An 18,385-nucleotide genomic window follows, 5' to 3' on the forward strand; every position below is an offset into this window, starting at 1 on the left:
TTCCTCTCTCTCTGCCTGCTTGTCTGCCTACTTGTGATCTCTATCTGTCAAATAAATAAAATCTTCAAAAAAAAAAAGAAGCAGCATAAATTAAGTTTATTTTAAAAAACAATATTTTCCTGCAAGATGCCTAAAAATCAAAATTAATGCAAAAAATCCACAATGCACTAATTGTGAACATTTTAAATCAACACAGGACCTAGCCCTGCACTTGCATGACCCTGTTTCACTGGCTTCACTCTTTAACCCCAGCCCTGGTTTCAGTAAAACTTTATTTCTAAAAATAGGCAGGTAGCAGGCAGGACTGTAATTTGCTGATTTGTTGGTTTTTTTTTTTTAATACTAAAATATTGGATTAAAGCGTTATTTATCCGGGCACCCTTCTAAATTTTGCTTCCTAGGCAAGTGCCCCAAACACATCCTAGTCCTGGCCCTGGGTAACAGTGAAAGGATTGATTTCCACACCCAGGGCCCCAATATTCATCCCTCCTGGGGCTCAGAGAGAGAAACAGACTTCTCCAGGAAGCAAGAGGGCGGTGGGGCTGGAACCTGAACTGTGTCCCTTGCCCTGTGGAGGCCACCTGGCCATCGCATCCTACCGGGCTCTGTCCTGGAATGTTGATTTTTTTAAAAGAATAGGCATAAGAAAAAAGCACGTGTGCCTTAAATGTTCACCTTGCTGATTTTTCACAAACTGAGTGCACCTGTAAAAGGGTGTGTGGTATTCAATTTAAAGCGTATTTTACATTTCCAACAAACCAAACATACTAATTAGGACTGGGCTAGATTCCTCGGACTTTGAGCTCAAGCAGGCAACTTAGAGTAAGGATGGGGGACTGAGCGGATCCAGAGTTTAAGGGCGGGGATAAAGATTGAGAAGGGGTGCATCGCTAGGGTCTGTGGTTGGGGAGGGGGCCGTATATGCCAGAGAGAACGGAAAGAGAAGGGGGCGCTGCCCTGGAGACAACGTTCCCCGCCCCCTTAGAGGAGGGCGAGGCCCGTGCCGCAGGCCCAGGTAAGCCGGTAAGAATGCAGCAGTCTCGGAGCCCCGGCGCGGGTGCGTCCTGGTGACTCAGCCCTTGCCAGGAAGGGGGCGTCCACTCTGCTCTCCGGAGCTCTCAGACCGCAGCCAGATCGGGGTTGGCTCCCGGGGCGTCAGGCCCGGGCCCCGCAGCAGTCAGCCGGGCCCTGGGAGCGGGACCCCGCCTCCTGGCCGGGGAGCCCCGCTTCCGGCCGCAGCCACCTGGGCTCCTCGCAGGTCCGCTGCCGCGGGTGGCGAGAGCGCGGAGAGAGCCGTGGGGCCACGGCGGTCCTGGCCACGACGGCGCCGCAGGGGCCTTGGAGCGGCGTAAGTAGCGACCGCGGGGGCTGGAGGAGGCCAAAGAGAGGCCCCGAGTCCCTCGCTCGGCCCCCCGTGTCCCAGCCCCCTGCTTCGGGCCCGGGCTGGAAGGCGGGACTTGGGGAACTGGCCCGGCGCCGGCGCCGCCGCCGCCTCCCTAATTGCTCACTGGCCGGCGTGGTGGGGCGCCCAGACTCGGCTTCGAGGCGGCCCGGGTCAAGTGTGGCCGAGACGCTGGCACCCCAGCGGCGGCCCCACCTGAGGACCATCCCACCGGCGCGCCCAGCACCAGCCGTTGAGGCGCAGGCTTCAAGCCCTCCCCCATTCTCGGGGACCTGACCCCGGGGTCGCATTGAGGGTCCTCGCCCCCGGGCTGCCTGAAGGCGACTCCTCCCTGTCCCCACGGCCTAGAGGAGGGAACCAGCTCACAATTCCAGATGTGCCGTCGGGCTGTCCCTGCCTGGAGGGGCCCCTTCTCTCCTCCTTCCCCGAGCACCCGCAACTTGGAAGGCCTCGGATTCCGGTCTGGAGCCAAAAGAAGGGCTGAACTCGGAGAACCTCTCTTTGCCTCCAAAGTTGGTCTTCTGACACGAATTCCCACGCACAGCTGGCAGGGCTGGGGGGATTAAGGATGCTCGGGGCTGCTGCAGGACGCGGGAGGCTAGATGGTCACTAACCGGATTTCCCTGAGGGACAGCTTCTGGAGGGGTGGGCACGAGGTCTGTGAGACCCCCGCCCAGGGCGGAGACCGACAGGATGTGCGAAGGGTGCCCGAAGACCTTGATCACTCCCGTCTTTAGGACTACGAGATTTGGGGCCACAATTATTCAGACAATTGGCTCGAGGTGGCTGTGGTCAGAGAGGTTTCTCTCTCTCATTCTCCTGATTCTCCGCAAACTTTTGCAGAGTTTAGAGCAGGAGAAGGCGAAGGCGCAGCTCCTCGGGCGGGCCCTCGGGACGCTGGGCCTGGGCCGAGCGGAGATTTGGGGAGACAGGGGCCCAGCTCCGAGGTCGCGGAGGAAACGCTCGGAGTCGGCTTCCTGTGGGGGCTCGGGCTGCGGCGTCCCCGCGGACAGACGTGTCCGGCCCAGGCAGCGCCGATCCCGGCGTTGGAAGGGACTGGGGGAGGGGGGGAGGGAAGGGAGGAGGGGGCGACGGGGAAGGCGAGGAGGGGGCGGGAAGAGGGTGGGCCTGGGAAGAGGGAAGGGAGAGGCGAGCGGGGGAGGAGCGAGGGGACCGGAGAGAAAGAAGAAGGAAGGAAGGGGGCGAGCGGCTCGAGCTGGCGCCGAAATGGGAGAAAGGAGCGAGTGAGAGGGGAGGGGGCGCGGGGCGAGCGGCGGGGAGCCGAGCAGCCCCTCGGCTGGGGCGCCCTCAGCAGGCGCGCATGGCAGCCCCAGCGCAGTGATCCCCGCGGGCCGAGCCAGTAGCGCGCAGCTTGCTCGAGTAAGTTGGTCGGTGGCCGCGCTGGAAAGTGGGGAGGCGCGGGTCTGCGGCCGAATCACCCCCTGCGCGTCCCCCTCTCCCCTGCTCGCGCGAGGGGAAGGTCGGCCGCGCCCGCTGAGCCCTCTTTTTGGCAGGTCCCGGGCCGATGTCCCAGGTGAGTGGCCAGTGCCCCCCTCATTGCGACGCGCCCCATGGAGCCCCCAGCGCAGCCCCGGGCCCAGGTAGGACCGCGGATGGAGAACGAGGCTGGAAGGGAGCGGGGCAGGCGGCTCAGCTGGGCCGGGCCGGGGGTGGGGAGGGAATGGGGGTTGTGGGAGTTGGTGGGGGGAATTGCTAATTCTCACTCTTCCTCCCTGAGACGCGGGGAGACTGTTCTGGGGAGCTTGGGTGGAGGTGGAAATGAGGAGACTGGGTATCGGGGACCAGGTCCAAGGAGAGTGGAGGGCTGGGGTGATGGGGGCAGGGCCGAATAGAGACAGCGGCTCTGCCAAATTGGCTCCATCTACCCCCACTCCCAACACCACACACACACACACACACACACACACACACACACAACACCGCGGTGTCTGTCCGTCTGGGATTTGTGTCCCAGTCGTTTCTGCCCAGTGTGTAAATATTTATGGGGGCCTCAGACGGGGCTTGGGGTGTCTGAGTTTCTCTCCTTCCCTTCCCCCAACCCAAGGAGAGCCTAGCGCTTCCCGAAAACTTTTGTCCGCTGAAAGCAGCTCCAGGACCTGGCCCCTCCCCTCCTTGCCATCTTGTCTCCCTCCTCTTCCTCCCTACCCGGGCCTGGCCTGTCGCTGCTCCCACCCTGCAGGCGCGCGCGCTCCCGCCCAGACACACACACACACACACACACACACACACACGCACACACGCACACTCACTCCAACCAACTGCCCACAGCTGGAGTGAAATGCCCCCACCCCCAATTCGCAGGGTCTTTAACCCCACTGGGATTTCTGCAGGAGCCTCCCAACCCTGGAAGGCTTTGTGAGTCCCTGAGGGGTATAGGATAGGCACTCTGGGGCTGTGGCTCTCGGTCTATTTTCCTGACTGTGCCCATAAAGGCTGAGGCTCACAGTGGCCCGCAGTGCCAGGGAGAAGTCAGGAGCAGCTGGGAATTGTCCAGGAGCAGTGGGGTGGAGAGCAGGAGTCTAGGCCCAGATTTCTGGACTTCAGTCCCAGCAGGTTAGTCTCAGTCTTCTGTCTTCCTCTCACCCACCCCCACTCTCCCTTTCTCCCCTCTTTGTGTCTCTGAATAAGAAGGTCTGGTCCTGGGCCTCTGACACTAACTCCTTGCATGGGCTCAGACGAGTAGCTTCCCCTTTCTGGCTTCTATCTGCACATCTGCCCATTGGGCCTGTGTGCCTGTTGGAGAGGCTGTCGGCTCCCCAGGTCTACCTGCTGCACACCCAGCCCCAGCCTGGTGGGGCATCTCCTACAGCAGAGCGAGGACAAGTGGGAGATGGCTGGCCAGACTAATGTGTCTGCTGAGTATCCCCACTAGCCCTCAGATTCTCTCCTCTTGGTGGGGCCCCTGGAGCAGAGACTTCTGGAGGATGAGCTCCTCCAAGAAGTGGACTCCTTCAGCCTGGAAAGAGAGGTTGGGGCGGGACCGGCAAGGATCTTTCTCTGTGTCTGGGAACCTCTCTCCCTTTTGGCCTCTCTCACCCTCCTCACTGTCTGGGCCTCTCCTCTCCCACCCTTTCCCTTTGCTCTGACTTCTTTCTCCGCTTATCCTTTTCCTCTGTTCTCTCCCCCACTACCTCCTTGCAAGATCTGCTGCCCGGAGTGACCCATTCTGAGTCCCAGCAGGGAGAAGAGGGACTCCACTTGTTGGGGTAGGGTTGGCCACCTGGAGGGGTAAAGCCCTAGGCCGTAACTTGAGGCGCCCCCTCCCACCCTCCAGGGGCCCAGAGAGCCCCCTCCCCAGCCTGGGCTGGGCCAGACAATGTGGCTTTCATAACTCGAGGAGGCCTGGCTCTGCCGCCTTGGGAGAATGAGCCCTGCTGCCCAGGAAGCCCAAACCGCAGGAGACCCAGCCAAAACCCCACAGACGCCTGAAGCCGAGACCAGAATCCCCCACACTCCCTGCTGAGCACTGCCCCTGGGGGCCTGGCTGGTAGGACAGCCAGGGAGCAAGTCACCCCCGCCCTCAGCTGCCCAAGATGCAGACAGGGTGCAAGGGGACTCAGGGCACCTCTGATTGGGGCAGGTGGCCAAGCCCCCACACCTTCGGCTCTCCCCAGTGCCTCCTCCCCACCCACCCCTGCGAGCCCACGGAGAGCCTGGCTCCCTAACCCACAGCAGATTTCTGTCCAGCACTGAGGCGTCACATTCCTGCTCTTGGTTCTAAATTGAATTTCCTGGGGAATTGGAGCCTTCAGACCTAAAATAAAACCAACCCAACCCAGCCTAACTGGCCAGCTCAGGCCCTCGTGAGCCCAGTGGCATGGACTGTGACTGGTGTATCACAAGGATGCATCCAATGAGACCAGATTCTCGCCTTCTTGGGGTTTGGAGCCAAAAGCCACCTCTAGTCCTCACCCCCTCATTCTCTCCTTTGCCCCTGACCTGGGGCATTTCCAGTTCCAAGATTCTGTCCTTAGCAACAGACACTTGCTGAGTGCCCACTGTGGGTGCAGGGGTGAATTGTGCCACCACCCCAAGAGATGGAGCTAGGGAGGGCTGCAGTTTGGCTGAGGGGCCCGGATTTCACTACCAAGTTCTCAGTAACAAGAGCATGCTAAGTGGGTGCCAAGTTCTCAGTCGATGGACCACTCTGAAGAGGGACCGTTGGCTTGAGTATCAAGGGAAGGCTTGCTAGAGGAAGAGGGCAAGCTGGAGCTAGACCCTGAAGGATAGGCTGGATTTGGGGAGTGGGAGAGGAGAGGGTTAGAACCTTCTGGTTAAGAAGAATAACGGAAGCATGGGTGGATTGGTCAGAAGGCCCAGTGGTGACCTGGGGCCATGGAATGGTGAGGCTGCCAAGAATACAGGTTTCCTGCCCATTCATCGGGCTGAAGATGTAGACTGAGACCTTGAATGCCAGGCCAAGGAGAGACTGGAGTGTTGGGTTCTATTCACTACTCTCTGAGCAGAGAGATCTTGGACCTGTCCAGAGGTATTCAGAGCTCCCAGGGGAAGCTTGGATCCACTGTCCACAACAAGGGAGAGGTCTGGGCTTGAGCGACTAGAAACTAGAGTGCCAGAACAAAGGTCCTGTGGGCACTTTCCAGGCTTGGGGTGAACCCATTCCACCTGGAAGAGGTCCCCCCATTCTTCGGCCCCTCTCACATTGGTGGACAGCAGGCAGCCAGAAGGATCCTACCAGGATTCTGCCCAAGTTATGAGTCTCTTGGCCTTCCCTCTTGGGCTTCTGAGTTTATTTTTTTATTATTTTTTTTAAGATTTTATTTATTTATTTGACAGACAGGTCACAAGTAGGCAGAGAGGCAGGCAGAGAGAGAGAGAAGAGGAAGCAGGCTCCCCACTGAGCAGAGAGCCCAATGCAGGGCTTGATCCCACGACCTTGGGATCATGACCTGAGCTGAAGGCAGAGGCTTAACCCACTGGGCCACCCAGGCGCCCCTGAGTTTATATTTTTTAAGATTTTATTTATTTATTTGCTTTAGAGAGAGCATGAGAGAGTGAGCACAAACAGAGGGAAAGGCAGAGGGAGAGATAGAGGGAGAAGCAGACTCTCTGCAGAGCAGGGATTGCCCCCGCCCATTCCATGACGAGATGAAAGGTGGGACTCAATCCCAGGACTGGGAGATTGTGATCTGAGCTGAAGGCAGAAGCTTAACCCCCTGAGCCACCCAGGCGCTCCTGGCTTATGGACTTAACAGCACGTTTCCAGTCCCTCCTGGGAGATCTTTCCAGAACTCAGGGTATTGGCTCCAAACCTATCCCATGTTAGGGAAGAAAGTGCATGGAGGCAAAGTGGCTGCTGCCTTTCTACATTCCCCTCTTGCAGATGGAGACCCTAGAAAGAAGCACAGGGCGGGGGCTTTGGCCCAGAGACACCACCAGCATGTGTGACCCCCTGTGCACATTAGACAAATGTGGCCCTCTGGTCAGACGGAGCAGGGATGTGGCTGGGCAGGTAGATGGCACCCCCAGGGAGGTTGGGGTCCTGATTGGGGACAGGTACCTTTATGCCACACATGAACTGCACATGCATAGCAGAGCCCTTGGCCTTTGCTGGCCACCGCTTCCTTCCAGCCCTCTCCACATCTCTATCTTCTGGAACATTCCTCTGGGAGCTTCCCCACCGAGACATTCTCCCCTCTGTGGCTGAACGGGGGGGGGGGGGCTCATGGTCACAGGAAGGAAAGTGGGGCTCCTTTGGTCTCTTGATGGTTGAGGCCTGGAGCTCCACCTGTTGTCCAACTTTTCTGCTCTGTGTGCTTCTAGGGAGAGCTGTCTCTTGGCACCGGGCCCTCCGGATAGGATCCCTCGTTCAGAGCTCTGGTCTTCCCACCACTCCTTAATGCCTTCTCATTCTGCTTCCGTGTCTCTGCCCACTCAGCATGGGTTCCTCCTCTGTCCAGCATCTGCTGGGTCACCTCCTGGCTCCAAGAGACCCGTGTCTCTGTGTTTCCAGGTCAAGGTGACTGGATTGGATTGTCCTTCCTCCCTGATACCCTCCTGAGGTACGAGGCTCACCCTAGAACGGCAGGTTCCCTGCAGGAGGGCCTCCTTGGGACTTGGTCTGGGATGTCTCCTTGTTCCCAAGGCCTCAAGGTCACCAGCTCTGTAGGTGACCTACAGGAGAGGCTGCCGGAGAGTGTCGACACTGGGGGAGGAGGGCAGAGATCGGGACTGGTCTCCTTGAGCCCTCCGTTCACCTTCATCCCTCTCCAACCGTGGACGGGGGCCAGGAGAGCTGCAGTCCTGGCTCCTTCTACGACAGGACCGATGGTGTCATCCCCATGCACCCCAGGGACCTCAGGAGGGAGCCTGGGAAGCCACCACGAGGCCCCAGTTCTCTAGGCTCCCCAGCCTCAACATCACCAAACAGCGGGGCTGCGGCTCCCCTTGCTCATGCACAGCCACCCACCCACCCAGAGGTTGGCTCCTGCTGCTCTTCTGGAAAAGTCCTTTCCCCCTTCTTTGCTGCTGACCCAATGTGGGCACCACCTTCTCTAGGAAGCCTCCCAGACACACACACACACACACACACACACACACACACACACACTCGCACGTGCACGCGCACCCCTGGGATGAGTTCCCCAGGGTCTGTGCCTCCACATCACAGCGTGCCTTTTGCCCCTCAGTGTATGTGACGGCCCCTCCACCCCCACAGACGACTCCTGGGACAGTGACCTCCTCTTCCTCATTTTGGTGTTCCCAGCACTTGACACATTGCAACGTACATCATAGCTGCTTCATAAATGTTAAACCAAACAGCACAGGAAGGGAGGGAAGGAGGGAGGGGGAAAGGAGGAAAGGAGGGTTGGTGGATGGGAAGGTTCATGAACGGCCCCCTGCATACTTCATTTACTCTTGGAAACCCTGAGGGATAAGCATGAAGGCCACCAATCTTTTTTTTTTTTTTTAAGATTTTATTTATTTGACACAGAGAGAGAGCGAGCACAAGCAGGGGGAACAGCAGGCAGAGGAAGAGGGAGAAGCAGGCTCTCTGCTGAGCAGGGAGCCCGATGCGAAACTTAATCCCAGGACCCTGGGATCATAACCTGAGCCGAAGGCAGATGTTTAACAACTGAGCCACCCAGGCGCCCCACCACCACCCTTTACACGCACAGAGTCCTGGTAACTCGCCCACACTGGCTACTGGTAAACGCCAGGGCTTGGCCCTTCCAGCTCCTCATCAGGCCTTTTTCATCGCACCACACGGGAGAGACCACACTGCCCATCAGGGCCACAGCCTGGTGCCTCTAGGGCCAGAGGCTGGAACTGGGCAGGCCCCTCCCTTCCTAGAAATCAGGACCAAACTCTGAGCCTCGATCTTCATGCCAACTTGCCATTAGCCCCCAGGAGCCCCGGCTGAGCTGTAGCCCAGGCTCCGGGCTGGGAGAGGTACCATCCAGCAGGCATCACTCCGCCCTCTCTCCTGCGTGTCATCTCAGCACCCCTGCTCTCCTTGCCGAAGCCCTGTGATCCTCCAAAAGCCATTTGACTCCTGTCTCGTGAACCCAGAAGCGAGGGGGCTCTCAACTGACCCCAAGAGTGGATGGGGGCTGGATGGAGCCCACGCCTCCCTCCCCGGAGCAGCTAGGGTCACCAGGAGGCGTGCCCACCTGTAATTCTGCCACACACCCCCAGAGCTTGCAGGAGCCCAGGGTCCCTCTCCCGCCCCAGCTCCTGTCTTCAGAAATGGCCTGTTGTTTTCCCAGGCAGGTGTGAGCACGTCCCTCGGGCCTGCTGTCTCTGTGCTACCTGTCTGGGTCCCCTAGGGCCTGGTCCCTCTCGCCATGGAGGGCCATGGAGGGCCATGGAGGATGGGAATCTTTGGAGCAAGGATTGCTCAGGGCCCCCCCTGGGGGTGGGGCAGCTGCGCCCCTGGCTGGTCCCCTCCCCTCAGGCTGCTCCCAGCGTCCAGACCTGCCTGCCCCACCCTCACTGGCTCCCCGGATGGGGGCCTCCTGCCTCCTGTCCTGGCTGGGCTTCGTTTGGAGACAGCTCAGACACGTCCAGTGTGTGGAGGCCCCTGTGTTTTCTGTGACTGAGTCGGTTTCTATTTCCAAGACTAGTCTTTGTCTATCTCTCGTCGCCCTGGGTGTGTCTCTTTCGGTCATTTTGTGTGGTGTGCACGGGCGGGTGGTGAACATTTAGTCTCTGGGTTCCTGCCCTTTCTTTTCTTTCTCTGTCCTTCTCTGTCTGCCTGTGGCTCTCCTCTCCCTGTGCCCTTGTGGTCTCTGTGTCTCTCTGAGTCTCTCATTTCTGTGTCTCCCCTGCTCCCAACATGGCATGTGGTGGGTCCCCCCTCGAAGCCCTCGTCCTCCCTGACTGCACAACTGGGGGTCTGATGAGAGGCTCGGGCTGCACCCCACACCATGTGATTGCCGGCCGGACCCCGGGCCCCGGGTCCCTGAGCTCACCCTTCCTGCTTACCCTCAGGCCTTCCTTCAGCCCTGGTGGCACTGAGGGATGGGAGCCCAGGCCCCTTTCTGCCTCCCTCCCTCACCTCCCATCCCCCCTCCTCTTCCCCTGGGCCCAGGGGGGCCCTAGTCCTGCTGCCTCAGGAGCTGGGGTTTTGAAGGTGGCTCCATTTCTGCCTTCCGCCCACCCTACGCAGAGGGGCCGAGCTGGTCACTGTAATTACATGTGGCTGCGGTCCGCCTCTTCCCAGCCTCTTGGGCCGGCTCCCTGCCTCTCTTCCTGCCTGGCCGTCCGCCTCAGGCCCATCATTCTCCTCACCCCAGGTCTCTGACTCTCCCACTGTCATCCTCTCTCTGACCTGTCTGTCCGTCTCACCCTTGCCTGCACCGCACTGTCGTCTCTGTTGCCTCTGCTCCTGACCCCACCCTTCCCTGCCTCCCCCTCACTGACTTTCTGCTGAGTCTCCCTCACAGACGGACAGGCTGTCTGTCCCTGGGTTCCTGGGGGCTCCCTCCTTCGGCACCCAACCCCGCCTTCTGATGCTTGCTTTCTCTGCTTCTGCCTTTCACTGTCCCATTGATTCTTTCCCTCTCCCTCACGCTGGATGCCTGTCCCTGCCCCTCCATCACCGCCATCTCTCTGTCCTTTCCTGCACCGTGCTTCTCTCCCCGTCCCTTTCTACTGCCCACCTCCCGCCCCTGTCCTTGACAACCACACAGACACAAGTGTGTGCGTGCACACACTCATATCCACACATACACACACACACACCCTTGAGCACTCCTGCCTTGCCTTTTGGGAGTTTTCCACTTTAGAGCCTGGCACCATTGCCAGATAGGGTCAGGGCTGGGTAGCTGGTACAGACAGGCAGAGAATGAGGGCTCATGGCATTCTGGGCTGCGGGAAGGGGACCAGGGCTGGGGAGACAGGAGGGCACCGGGAAAATATACCTTGGTCTTGTGCTTTTTCTCTAGCCCAGATCCCATTCCTCCTGCCTGGGCTAGAGGTAGTAACCGGATCCACTCACCCTGTGGAGGCAGCGCTAGAGGACGGCTCCCTGGAGGAAGCAGCACCCCCCATGCCCCAAGGCAATGGCCCTGGGGCCCCTCAGCCCCTGGACAGTACTGACCTCGATGTCCCCACAGAAGCTGTGACATGTGAGTCCTAGGGGTCAGGGGATGGGAGTGGCAACATGTAGGGGTCGCGCCAGGGAATACTATCCCTGGTGGACATGCAGTGGGTGCCCATGGGAGCCTAGCACTGGGCCAGAACCTTGAAGAGTGGGCAACAGAAAGGTGTAGGTCACGGTCACTGTCCTTTTTGTCTAGGAAAGAGACCTCCACGTACAAAATGTTCAGTATAACATTAGTTCACAAGGAGGGTGGACAGGCAATACGGTTCAAGAGCAGAGGGCATGGGGCCATATGAAAGGAGGAAGAGATCGGGGGGTGCTGAGGGCTAGGAGCCAGACCCCATCACAGCCCCACCCTCCAGGGTGTCGAGGATGAAAAGGAAAGAGAGCAGTCCCGGGTTACTCTGAGCAGAAAGGAGCCTATTCCCAGTCTTGGCTTAAGGCGTCCAAGGAGGTTCTAGGAGAGAGAGAACTCTCCTCCAGCCCCCTCAGGAGCAGGGGAGGGGGCAGCCAGAGCCATCTGAAATTAGTAAGATCTACCAAATCTAGAGACACATTTGCACTTTCCAACTTTCTTTCCCTGAATGATCTCACAGACTCTTCAGACCAGCCTGTAGTGAGGCAGCAGGACAGCAAGTGCCAAGCCCATTTTACAGATGAGGAAACTAAGGCACGCAGCACCACTCAGCCTGGACACAGCTGGGGAACTCAGGTCTCCTGGCACAGGGCTCTTCCCTGTGCCTGCCTCCTCAGCTGGCATGGCTCAGCGGGGAGCCGCCTTCAGCCAGGGCATCTGGGGCTAAGTTGGACTCCCTGGAAGTCAAGGTTACTAAATCCTGCTAGCACACTGCCCTCAGCCTCTTCTAGACACACCCACCAGCCGAATTGAGAGAAAGAGGTCAGTGCCGTTGCCGCAGAGGAGGGGGCCTGGCTGGGAGCTGGACAGACACCTCTGTGTCTGTGGGCCCGAGTGTTTGCTCTGTGACTCAGCCCCCACGGCCACCCCCACGGCCATGGCCACAGGCAAGCTCTGTGTCTATCCGAACTTCCCAGCGCCCTCAGCTCACCACACACTCCCACCCTCTGGTCACTGTGCCCATGTTTAGGCATCAGGGCAGGGGGCACGGAAGCTGGCCAAGGACTCAGGCTGGTCTCCCACCATGGGGCCAAGAAGGGAGTGGGATGATTCAGGCCTGGCTGCTTCCCGTGGCCTTACCCCTGTTTACCCAGATGCAGGCACCAGCCACACCTCAGGGCCAAAGGTTCCCGGCATGGAGCTTCTCCAGAGCCCTGTCTCCCATCCTCCTGACTCCCCACCTGGGCCTCAGCTCCTTTCTCCCAACCTCCATCCCCTCCCTGCTCCACTTCCTAGCTGTGCAAACTCGGCCTCTGTTTTTTCATCATCTGTGAAATGGGGCCAATGACAGTAGACCTATCGAGATGCGTGAAGAAGCTACTCCACAGAAAGCTCTCGGCACGCTGTTGGACCTAACAACAGCCCAAATGTATAAGATATGAGTTCTAGGACGAGGGATGGTTGTGATAGCAGCTCCGTCCCTAGTCCTTCCTCTCCTAGCCTCTGCCCCACTCTGCGCTCTGAGTCCCAGCTTTTGGCCTCCTGGCTGGGCCCACATCTGACCGTTTCCAGCTGTGGGACCTTGGGCAGGGTCCTGTACTTCTCTGGGACTCAGTTTCCTCATCTGTGAAAGGTGGATACCACCCCAGGGAGAAACTGAGAGGCTTGGTGAGAGAATGGCATGTGGAGCGCTTAGAAGGGGCGCTGGCAAGCAGGAAGTGCTCCATGATGGGAGGTCACTACAACCATTCCGTAGAAGGCGCAGCCCTCTCAGTCAGGGGACGCAGTGATGCTGCCTTCCCCTCTCCTCAGCCTCCAGGGCCCCCTCCCCTCCATATCTCCTCCTACTACAATATAAACCCAGAGGCCTGGCCTGGAGGGAGCCGGGGACCCACACCCTGGTGCCCAAGAGATGGAAGTGCCCAACATCTGTGCATTTACAGAGGGTCCGACCCAGGAGCCAACAGCCCACCTCTCCATGTCACCTTCTCAGCCCCTCCCCCAAACACACACACACACACACACACACACACACACACACACACACAGAGCCCCCTCTCTTGCAAACAGAACCATGTCATCCAGACGAGCAAACCTGAGGTAAGGAGAGGGACTGGGTGCTTTTGGGGGATCCCCAGGGCCAGCTTCCTTGGATCCACTGGTGAAGCTGGTTTGGACTCTCACCCTGGAATGGGGACTCAGGGAGTTCTGTCCTCGGGGATCCCCCACCACGGGTCTCTCCCCCTCACTCAGACCCCCAGGGTCGCTCCAGGAGACTTATTCTGCCAGCCACCCCACAGAGGCAGCACAGGGTAGGGAAGCTGGGGTGGAAGAGAAGAGATAGAGGGGCTGCTCTGGAGGCGCCTGTGGAGCCCAGGGCCAGGGCGTTCATCTCTAAACAGATGTTTCCAATAAATCACCCAGCACACCAAGGGCAAAAACAGCTGGGGGCTTGGCAGGGGCCAAGGTGAAGGTTAACTGCTTCACTGCTGTCCTTCCGCCCCCCCAGCCAAACAGTCCTTATCCCCTCACCCTGACCACCACCGCCACTCTTGCCAAAACCCCAGGATCCCAAAAGCAGGAGAATGGATTTCAAGTGGGGTAAGAAGGTGGGGTCCAGGACTCTGAGCCCCTGTGGTTGCCTTGCACCTCTGTTTCTCCTGGAATGAGCACTGGCCTGGGGGTCATGAGCCAGGCTCAACTCTGTTTCCTTGTGTGCCTCTGACAAGTCAGTGCTGCTCTCTGGGCCTCAGTTTCCCCATCCGCAGAATACAAGGCCAGCTAGATGACCTGTGGCATATCTAAGAATGAAGCAGGCAAAAAAAAAAAAAAAAAAAGAATGAAGCAGGCAAGATTGGGGCAGAGCTCTGGGAGGCCGTGCACCCCCCACCCCCATTAACCTTTCTCATCATCTCTCTAGGCCAGCCTCAGGGGAACCCCTTGAGCTGCACCCCACTAGTGGCGAATGGCTCAGGCCACCCCTCAGAGCTGGGCAGCGCCAGACGGGCGGGGAATGGTGCCCTAGGTGGCCCCAAGGCCCACCGGAAGTTGCAGACACACCCATCTCTCGCCAGTCAGGCCAGCAGGAAGAGCAAGGGCAGCACCAAATCTACTGCCTCCCAGATCCCCCTCCAGGCGCAGGAAGGTAAGCCCCCCTGCCTCCCTGGGAGAGACCTCCCTAGCTGGGCCCCTCCAAGCATGATGGCGGGACAAGCAGCAGCCTCTTCAGTGGGTCGCTGGTTAGAAGCACAGGCTCATTCCCATGCCAGGCCTCCTGGATCTGAACCTTTGGGTGGGGCCCAGGAGACCGGTTTTAACACTGCTTCCAGGGAACCTGGCCAGCTACACCTGCTGGGGAAAGCTAGGCATACCTGCCTTCTCAAGACCAGCCCCTTCCCGCCCATGCTCTCCCAGAGTTGCTGTAACAAGGAGTGAAACCATCTGGGCTGAGCCAGCGTAAGCCACTCTGTTTCTGGAAACACAATTTTCCTCAAGGTGTAGACCGCCTGTTTCATGAGAGCGGAACACCTGGCAGAGTAAAAGGTGCAGCATCGGATACTTAACTGGGGGCATGGTGAGGGCCGTGTGGGGTGGTGGGGAGGCAGAGAACCCAGATACATCAGCCGTCGTTCCTGCAATATGGGGGTTCCCTGCGGGGCTTCCCTGGGCAGCCGGCTTCCCTGCCCCACCAGGCATTAATTCGGCATGGGGGACGGCTGCCTGGAGGTCAGTGGTGCTTCACCTTAACCATTACCCCAAAATGTTTAAGTGCCTCCTGCCCATACTGGGGGACTCCGCGTGGTCTTCTGCAAACAGGATTCTGGGTACACATTTGGACGTAACGTGTTCATCGGCCTTCCCACAGAACAGATTCTGCCCAATAGTCTGAACTATGAAGGAAATGTTCATTCATTTAAAAATGTACTGGGCATCTGCTGGGAGCCAGACACTGTGCTCCATGCTGGGCACCCAGTCCCTGGCCTCACAAAGCTCACGTGAGAAAGACACATATGTAATCACCATATGGGGTGACACATACAGTGGTAAAGCCACAGAAAGCAGAAAGCAGGGGACACCCACACAAGCCCAGAGAGCTGGGGAAGGGAGTCTGGGAAAGCTCCGGAGGTGTATGGGCCAGTCTCAAATGGTGAGTAGGAGAATCTAGCCACGGAACCTTAGCACAGACATGAGAAATGGCTAGCTTGGCTAGATTATGAAATTCTAAGTGAGGAATGGGGGGCGGTGAGACTCCACACAGGCAGGGGCTATGGGAGTGGGAGACACTTTGTAAACTACACTGGTCTTACACTTCATCTGGAGGGAATGGGGTGTCCAGGTGCCTGAGTCGGTTAAGGGTCTGACTCTGAATTTTGGCTCAGGTCATGACCTCAGGCTCAGAGGATCAAGCTCTGCCTCTGGCTTCGAGCTGGGTGGGGAGCCTGCTTCACCCCCACACACTTGAAGTGCACACCTGGCGCTCTCTGTCTCTTAAAAAAGTTTATCTGGATGGCAATAGGGAGCCGTGGAAGGATTTCAAACAAGGTAGTGACTTCATCAGATTTGTCCTTGAAGAGAACTGCCTTGTTCCATTTGCAGGTAGAAGGCAGGGGTCCCGGCTGTACGAGACCCCAGTCCCTCCACACAGAAATGGGGTGGGACAGTCAGATCCTCCATGGCAATGTGAGACCCCTATAGGGCCAGCAGCCTTGTGGCAGGGGCCCACCTGGTCAAGGAACTGGCCCCTCCTCTGCTTGCCCAGCCCCTGGAAGGGATGCCAGCTGAGCATCCGGGCCGCCCAGTGAGCAGTTCAGAGCATGGGCTCCAGAGCCAGCCTGCCTGGTTTCAGTTCCCCGCTCTACCACTTCCCAGGTGGCTGCCAAAGGATAGGCTCACACATTCGTTCACTTACCATCTCTTTACTCAGCACCTCAGTGTCAGGCGCCTTCTACGGACTTGTATCACTGACTACAAGGGACAAAGATGCCTGTCCTCTGGAGCTTACATTTTAGTGGGGGGAAAAGCCGTGTAGTGTGGTGACAGGCGATAAGTCCTTCCAGGAGAGAGGCGAGGTGGGCCAGAGCGAGGGGCTGAGGGTGCTGGGGTGGGGATGGTAGGTTGCCATGCCCACGGAAGGCCACCGCAGAGTGATCTAGGAGGACAGAGTGCAGAAGGAGACCAGATCTTACTCCTAGAGAGGTGGAAGCCACCGGAGGGTTCTGAGCACAGGAGGGACTCCCTGGACTGAAGTTTTGCAAGGGTACCTCTGGGCTAGTGCATGGAGGGTAGGTGCAGGGAGGTATAGTCATGGGTGGGGGCTGGGGCAACCAGAGAGACGGTTGTTGCTGTGGGGGGGTGGTGAGATGAGCAGAGTGGTAGGATTCTGGGTGTATTCTGAAGCCACTTCTTTGTGCCTCAGTTTCTTCATCTGTAGAGTGGGGCTAATAGTAGTTAGTTGCAAGTTTACATGAGTTTCATTCATGCCAACACTTAGAAGAGTGCGTGGGACATGCTAGCTAGGACGTGGGTTTGGTAAATGAATGACTCAGGGTGGTGAAACGCGGGGACTCAATCCAGACCACCTGGGCTCGGACCCTCGCTCTGCAGCTAACTGGGCAGGTGCGTGTAACTCTGTGCCTGGGGGTTATCAGCCGGAAAGCAGGGCACCTCACCATCCCCATGAGTCTGAGCAGTGGGAGGGGAGCCGAGCACTAGGCAGGAGCCCTCTGCGGCTGGGTCCCTCGCCCCCCCGGGCTCTCTCACCAGCCCTGTCCCCCGCCTGTGCCCGCAGACTGCTGCGTCCACTGCATCCTGTCCTGCCTGTTCTGCGAGTTCCTGACGCTGTGCAACATCGTCTTGGACTGCGCCACGTGCGGCTCCTGCAGCTCCGAGGACTCGTGCCTCTGCTGCTGCTGCTGCGGCTCGGGCGAGTGCGCCGACTGCGACCTGCCCTGCGACCTGGACTGCGGTATCGTGGACGCCTGCTGCGAGTCCGCCGACTGCCTGGAGATCTGCATGGAGTGCTGCGGGCTCTGCTTCTCCTCCTGACCGCCGCCGCCCCTGCAGCGCCCCTCGCGCAGTGGCCCCGGAGGTGGAGGGGGTGGGGAGGAGGGCGGGGCCAGCTTCTCGGGGGGGGGGGGCGGGGCCGCCGCAGGGCCCCTCACCCCACGCCTCCACCCGGCCTCGCGTTGCCGGGACTCGCAGCCGCGCCGACAACCTAAGGGGCGGGCCAGGGAGGGAGCCGCGCCTGGCCCCACGGCCTGGGCCGCAGAACACTGTGAAAGTGGGGGGCAGCAAAGGGGGCGGGGGGAGGCGGGGCCGGCGGGTTGTGCGTTCCTCTACCTCTCACGGCCCCTGCGGCCCCGCCTCCCGCCGCCCAGGCTCAGCAAAATGTGAAGTGAGACATCCCAGCCCGCTCTGGGCCACGCCCTTCCCCAACGTCTTTACCCGACCCTCGTGGGGGCCTGACTTGTACGGTGACCCCCGAAGTCCTCCAGAGGGCAGGGCTAAGCCAGGAGGGACAGGAACGGTATAGAAAATACTGGAAGGGGAGAGGGAGGGAATGGAGGGTAGACCTGTCCTGTCCTATTTGTTGCTGTAAATAAAGTTATTTGTCCATCTCAGCACCTGTGAGAAGTGTCCATAGAACCCCTAGTCTCAAAAGCAAACACTCCCCCCTCCCCCAACAGACACACACAAAGCCCCCAAATGATGGGGGAGGCTTCCCTGCCCTCTGGGGTCCCTTTCCAACTTCATGTTCCCCTCGAAGGCAGTAAGAAGAGAGGTACCCACTCCTCACCATTTTTTCCTTCTTCACACCAAAGGGATGGGGAAGCCCAGGGAGGGAAGAGTTAACCCTTGGCATAGAATTAATTAACAACAGATGTGTTCAGGGTTTGATTAATTAATCTCTTGCTGACTCCTGCTTCTCGAAGCCCTTCTCTGTGATGGCTCAGAGGCTTGGGTGCTGCCCGGGCCAGCTCTGGCCCGTTGCAGTCTGGGCTTGCTCCTGGGCTGCTCTGGGAGCAAGTACGGCCTGAGTAGGGGGTCACGTGGCCCAGCCTCAGTCTCCCGAGTGTCAGGGGCCTGATGAAGAAGAAAACTGGCGGGACTAGCGGAAGCCTTGGAGGCCATGTGGCTAGCACCTTTGATGTCTGTGGGGAAGGCAGCCCTGAGTACTGCAGGGTTCCCCTGGGGGAGAGGGAACTCCCACAGTGGGGAGGACCAGCTGGACTGAGCCCTCCCCTCCCCATCCTGGGCCTGGAAGAAGCCAGTAGAGGTCCAGGGTGAGTGAGAGGACTGTCCTGTGGTTGGACTCGGA

At 58.9% G+C, this 18,385-nt stretch overlaps 1 protein-coding gene across 4 annotated transcripts; it reads left to right on the plus strand.

Moving 5' to 3' along the window:
- Positions 1-855: 855 nt before the first annotated feature.
- MDFI (MyoD family inhibitor) lies at positions 856-17,710 on the plus strand. 4 transcript variants are annotated; one of them, XM_032339908.1, is made up of 5 exons: positions 856-1,015; positions 2,917-3,003; positions 10,834-11,016; positions 13,988-14,212; positions 16,856-17,710. In XM_032339908.1, exons 1-5 carry the CDS (start codon positions 922-924, stop codon positions 17,110-17,112), a joined length of 846 nt encoding a protein of 281 aa, XP_032195799.1. In that variant the 5' UTR covers positions 856-921; the 3' UTR covers positions 17,113-17,710. The 4 variants fall into 4 exon arrangements, with proteins under 4 accessions (XP_032195799.1, XP_032195801.1, XP_032195802.1 ...); XM_032339910.1 differs by lacking the exon at positions 856-1,015 and adding an exon at positions 1,029-1,348; XM_032339911.1 differs by lacking the exon at positions 856-1,015 and adding an exon at positions 1,383-1,914.
- The last annotated feature ends 675 nt before the right edge of the window (positions 17,711-18,385 follow it).

The sequence above is a fragment of the Mustela erminea genome, chromosome 4 (genome assembly GCF_009829155.1).
Source record: "Mustela erminea isolate mMusErm1 chromosome 4, mMusErm1.Pri, whole genome shotgun sequence".
NCBI classification, from domain to species: domain Eukaryota; kingdom Metazoa; phylum Chordata; class Mammalia; order Carnivora; family Mustelidae; genus Mustela; species Mustela erminea.

Coding starts and splice junctions, on each gene's coding strand:
- MDFI (XM_032339908.1), top strand. CDS start 922: ATGCCAGAGAGAACGGAAAGAGAAGGGGGCGCTGCCCTGGAGACAACG. Junction 1,016..2,916: donor GGCCCGTGCCGCAGGCCCAG/GTAAGCCGGTAA, acceptor TCTTTTTGGCAG/GTCCCGGGCCGATGTCCCAG. Junction 11,017..13,987: donor CCCCACAGAAGCTGTGACAT/GTGAGTCCTAGG, acceptor TCATCTCTCTAG/GCCAGCCTCAGGGGAACCCC.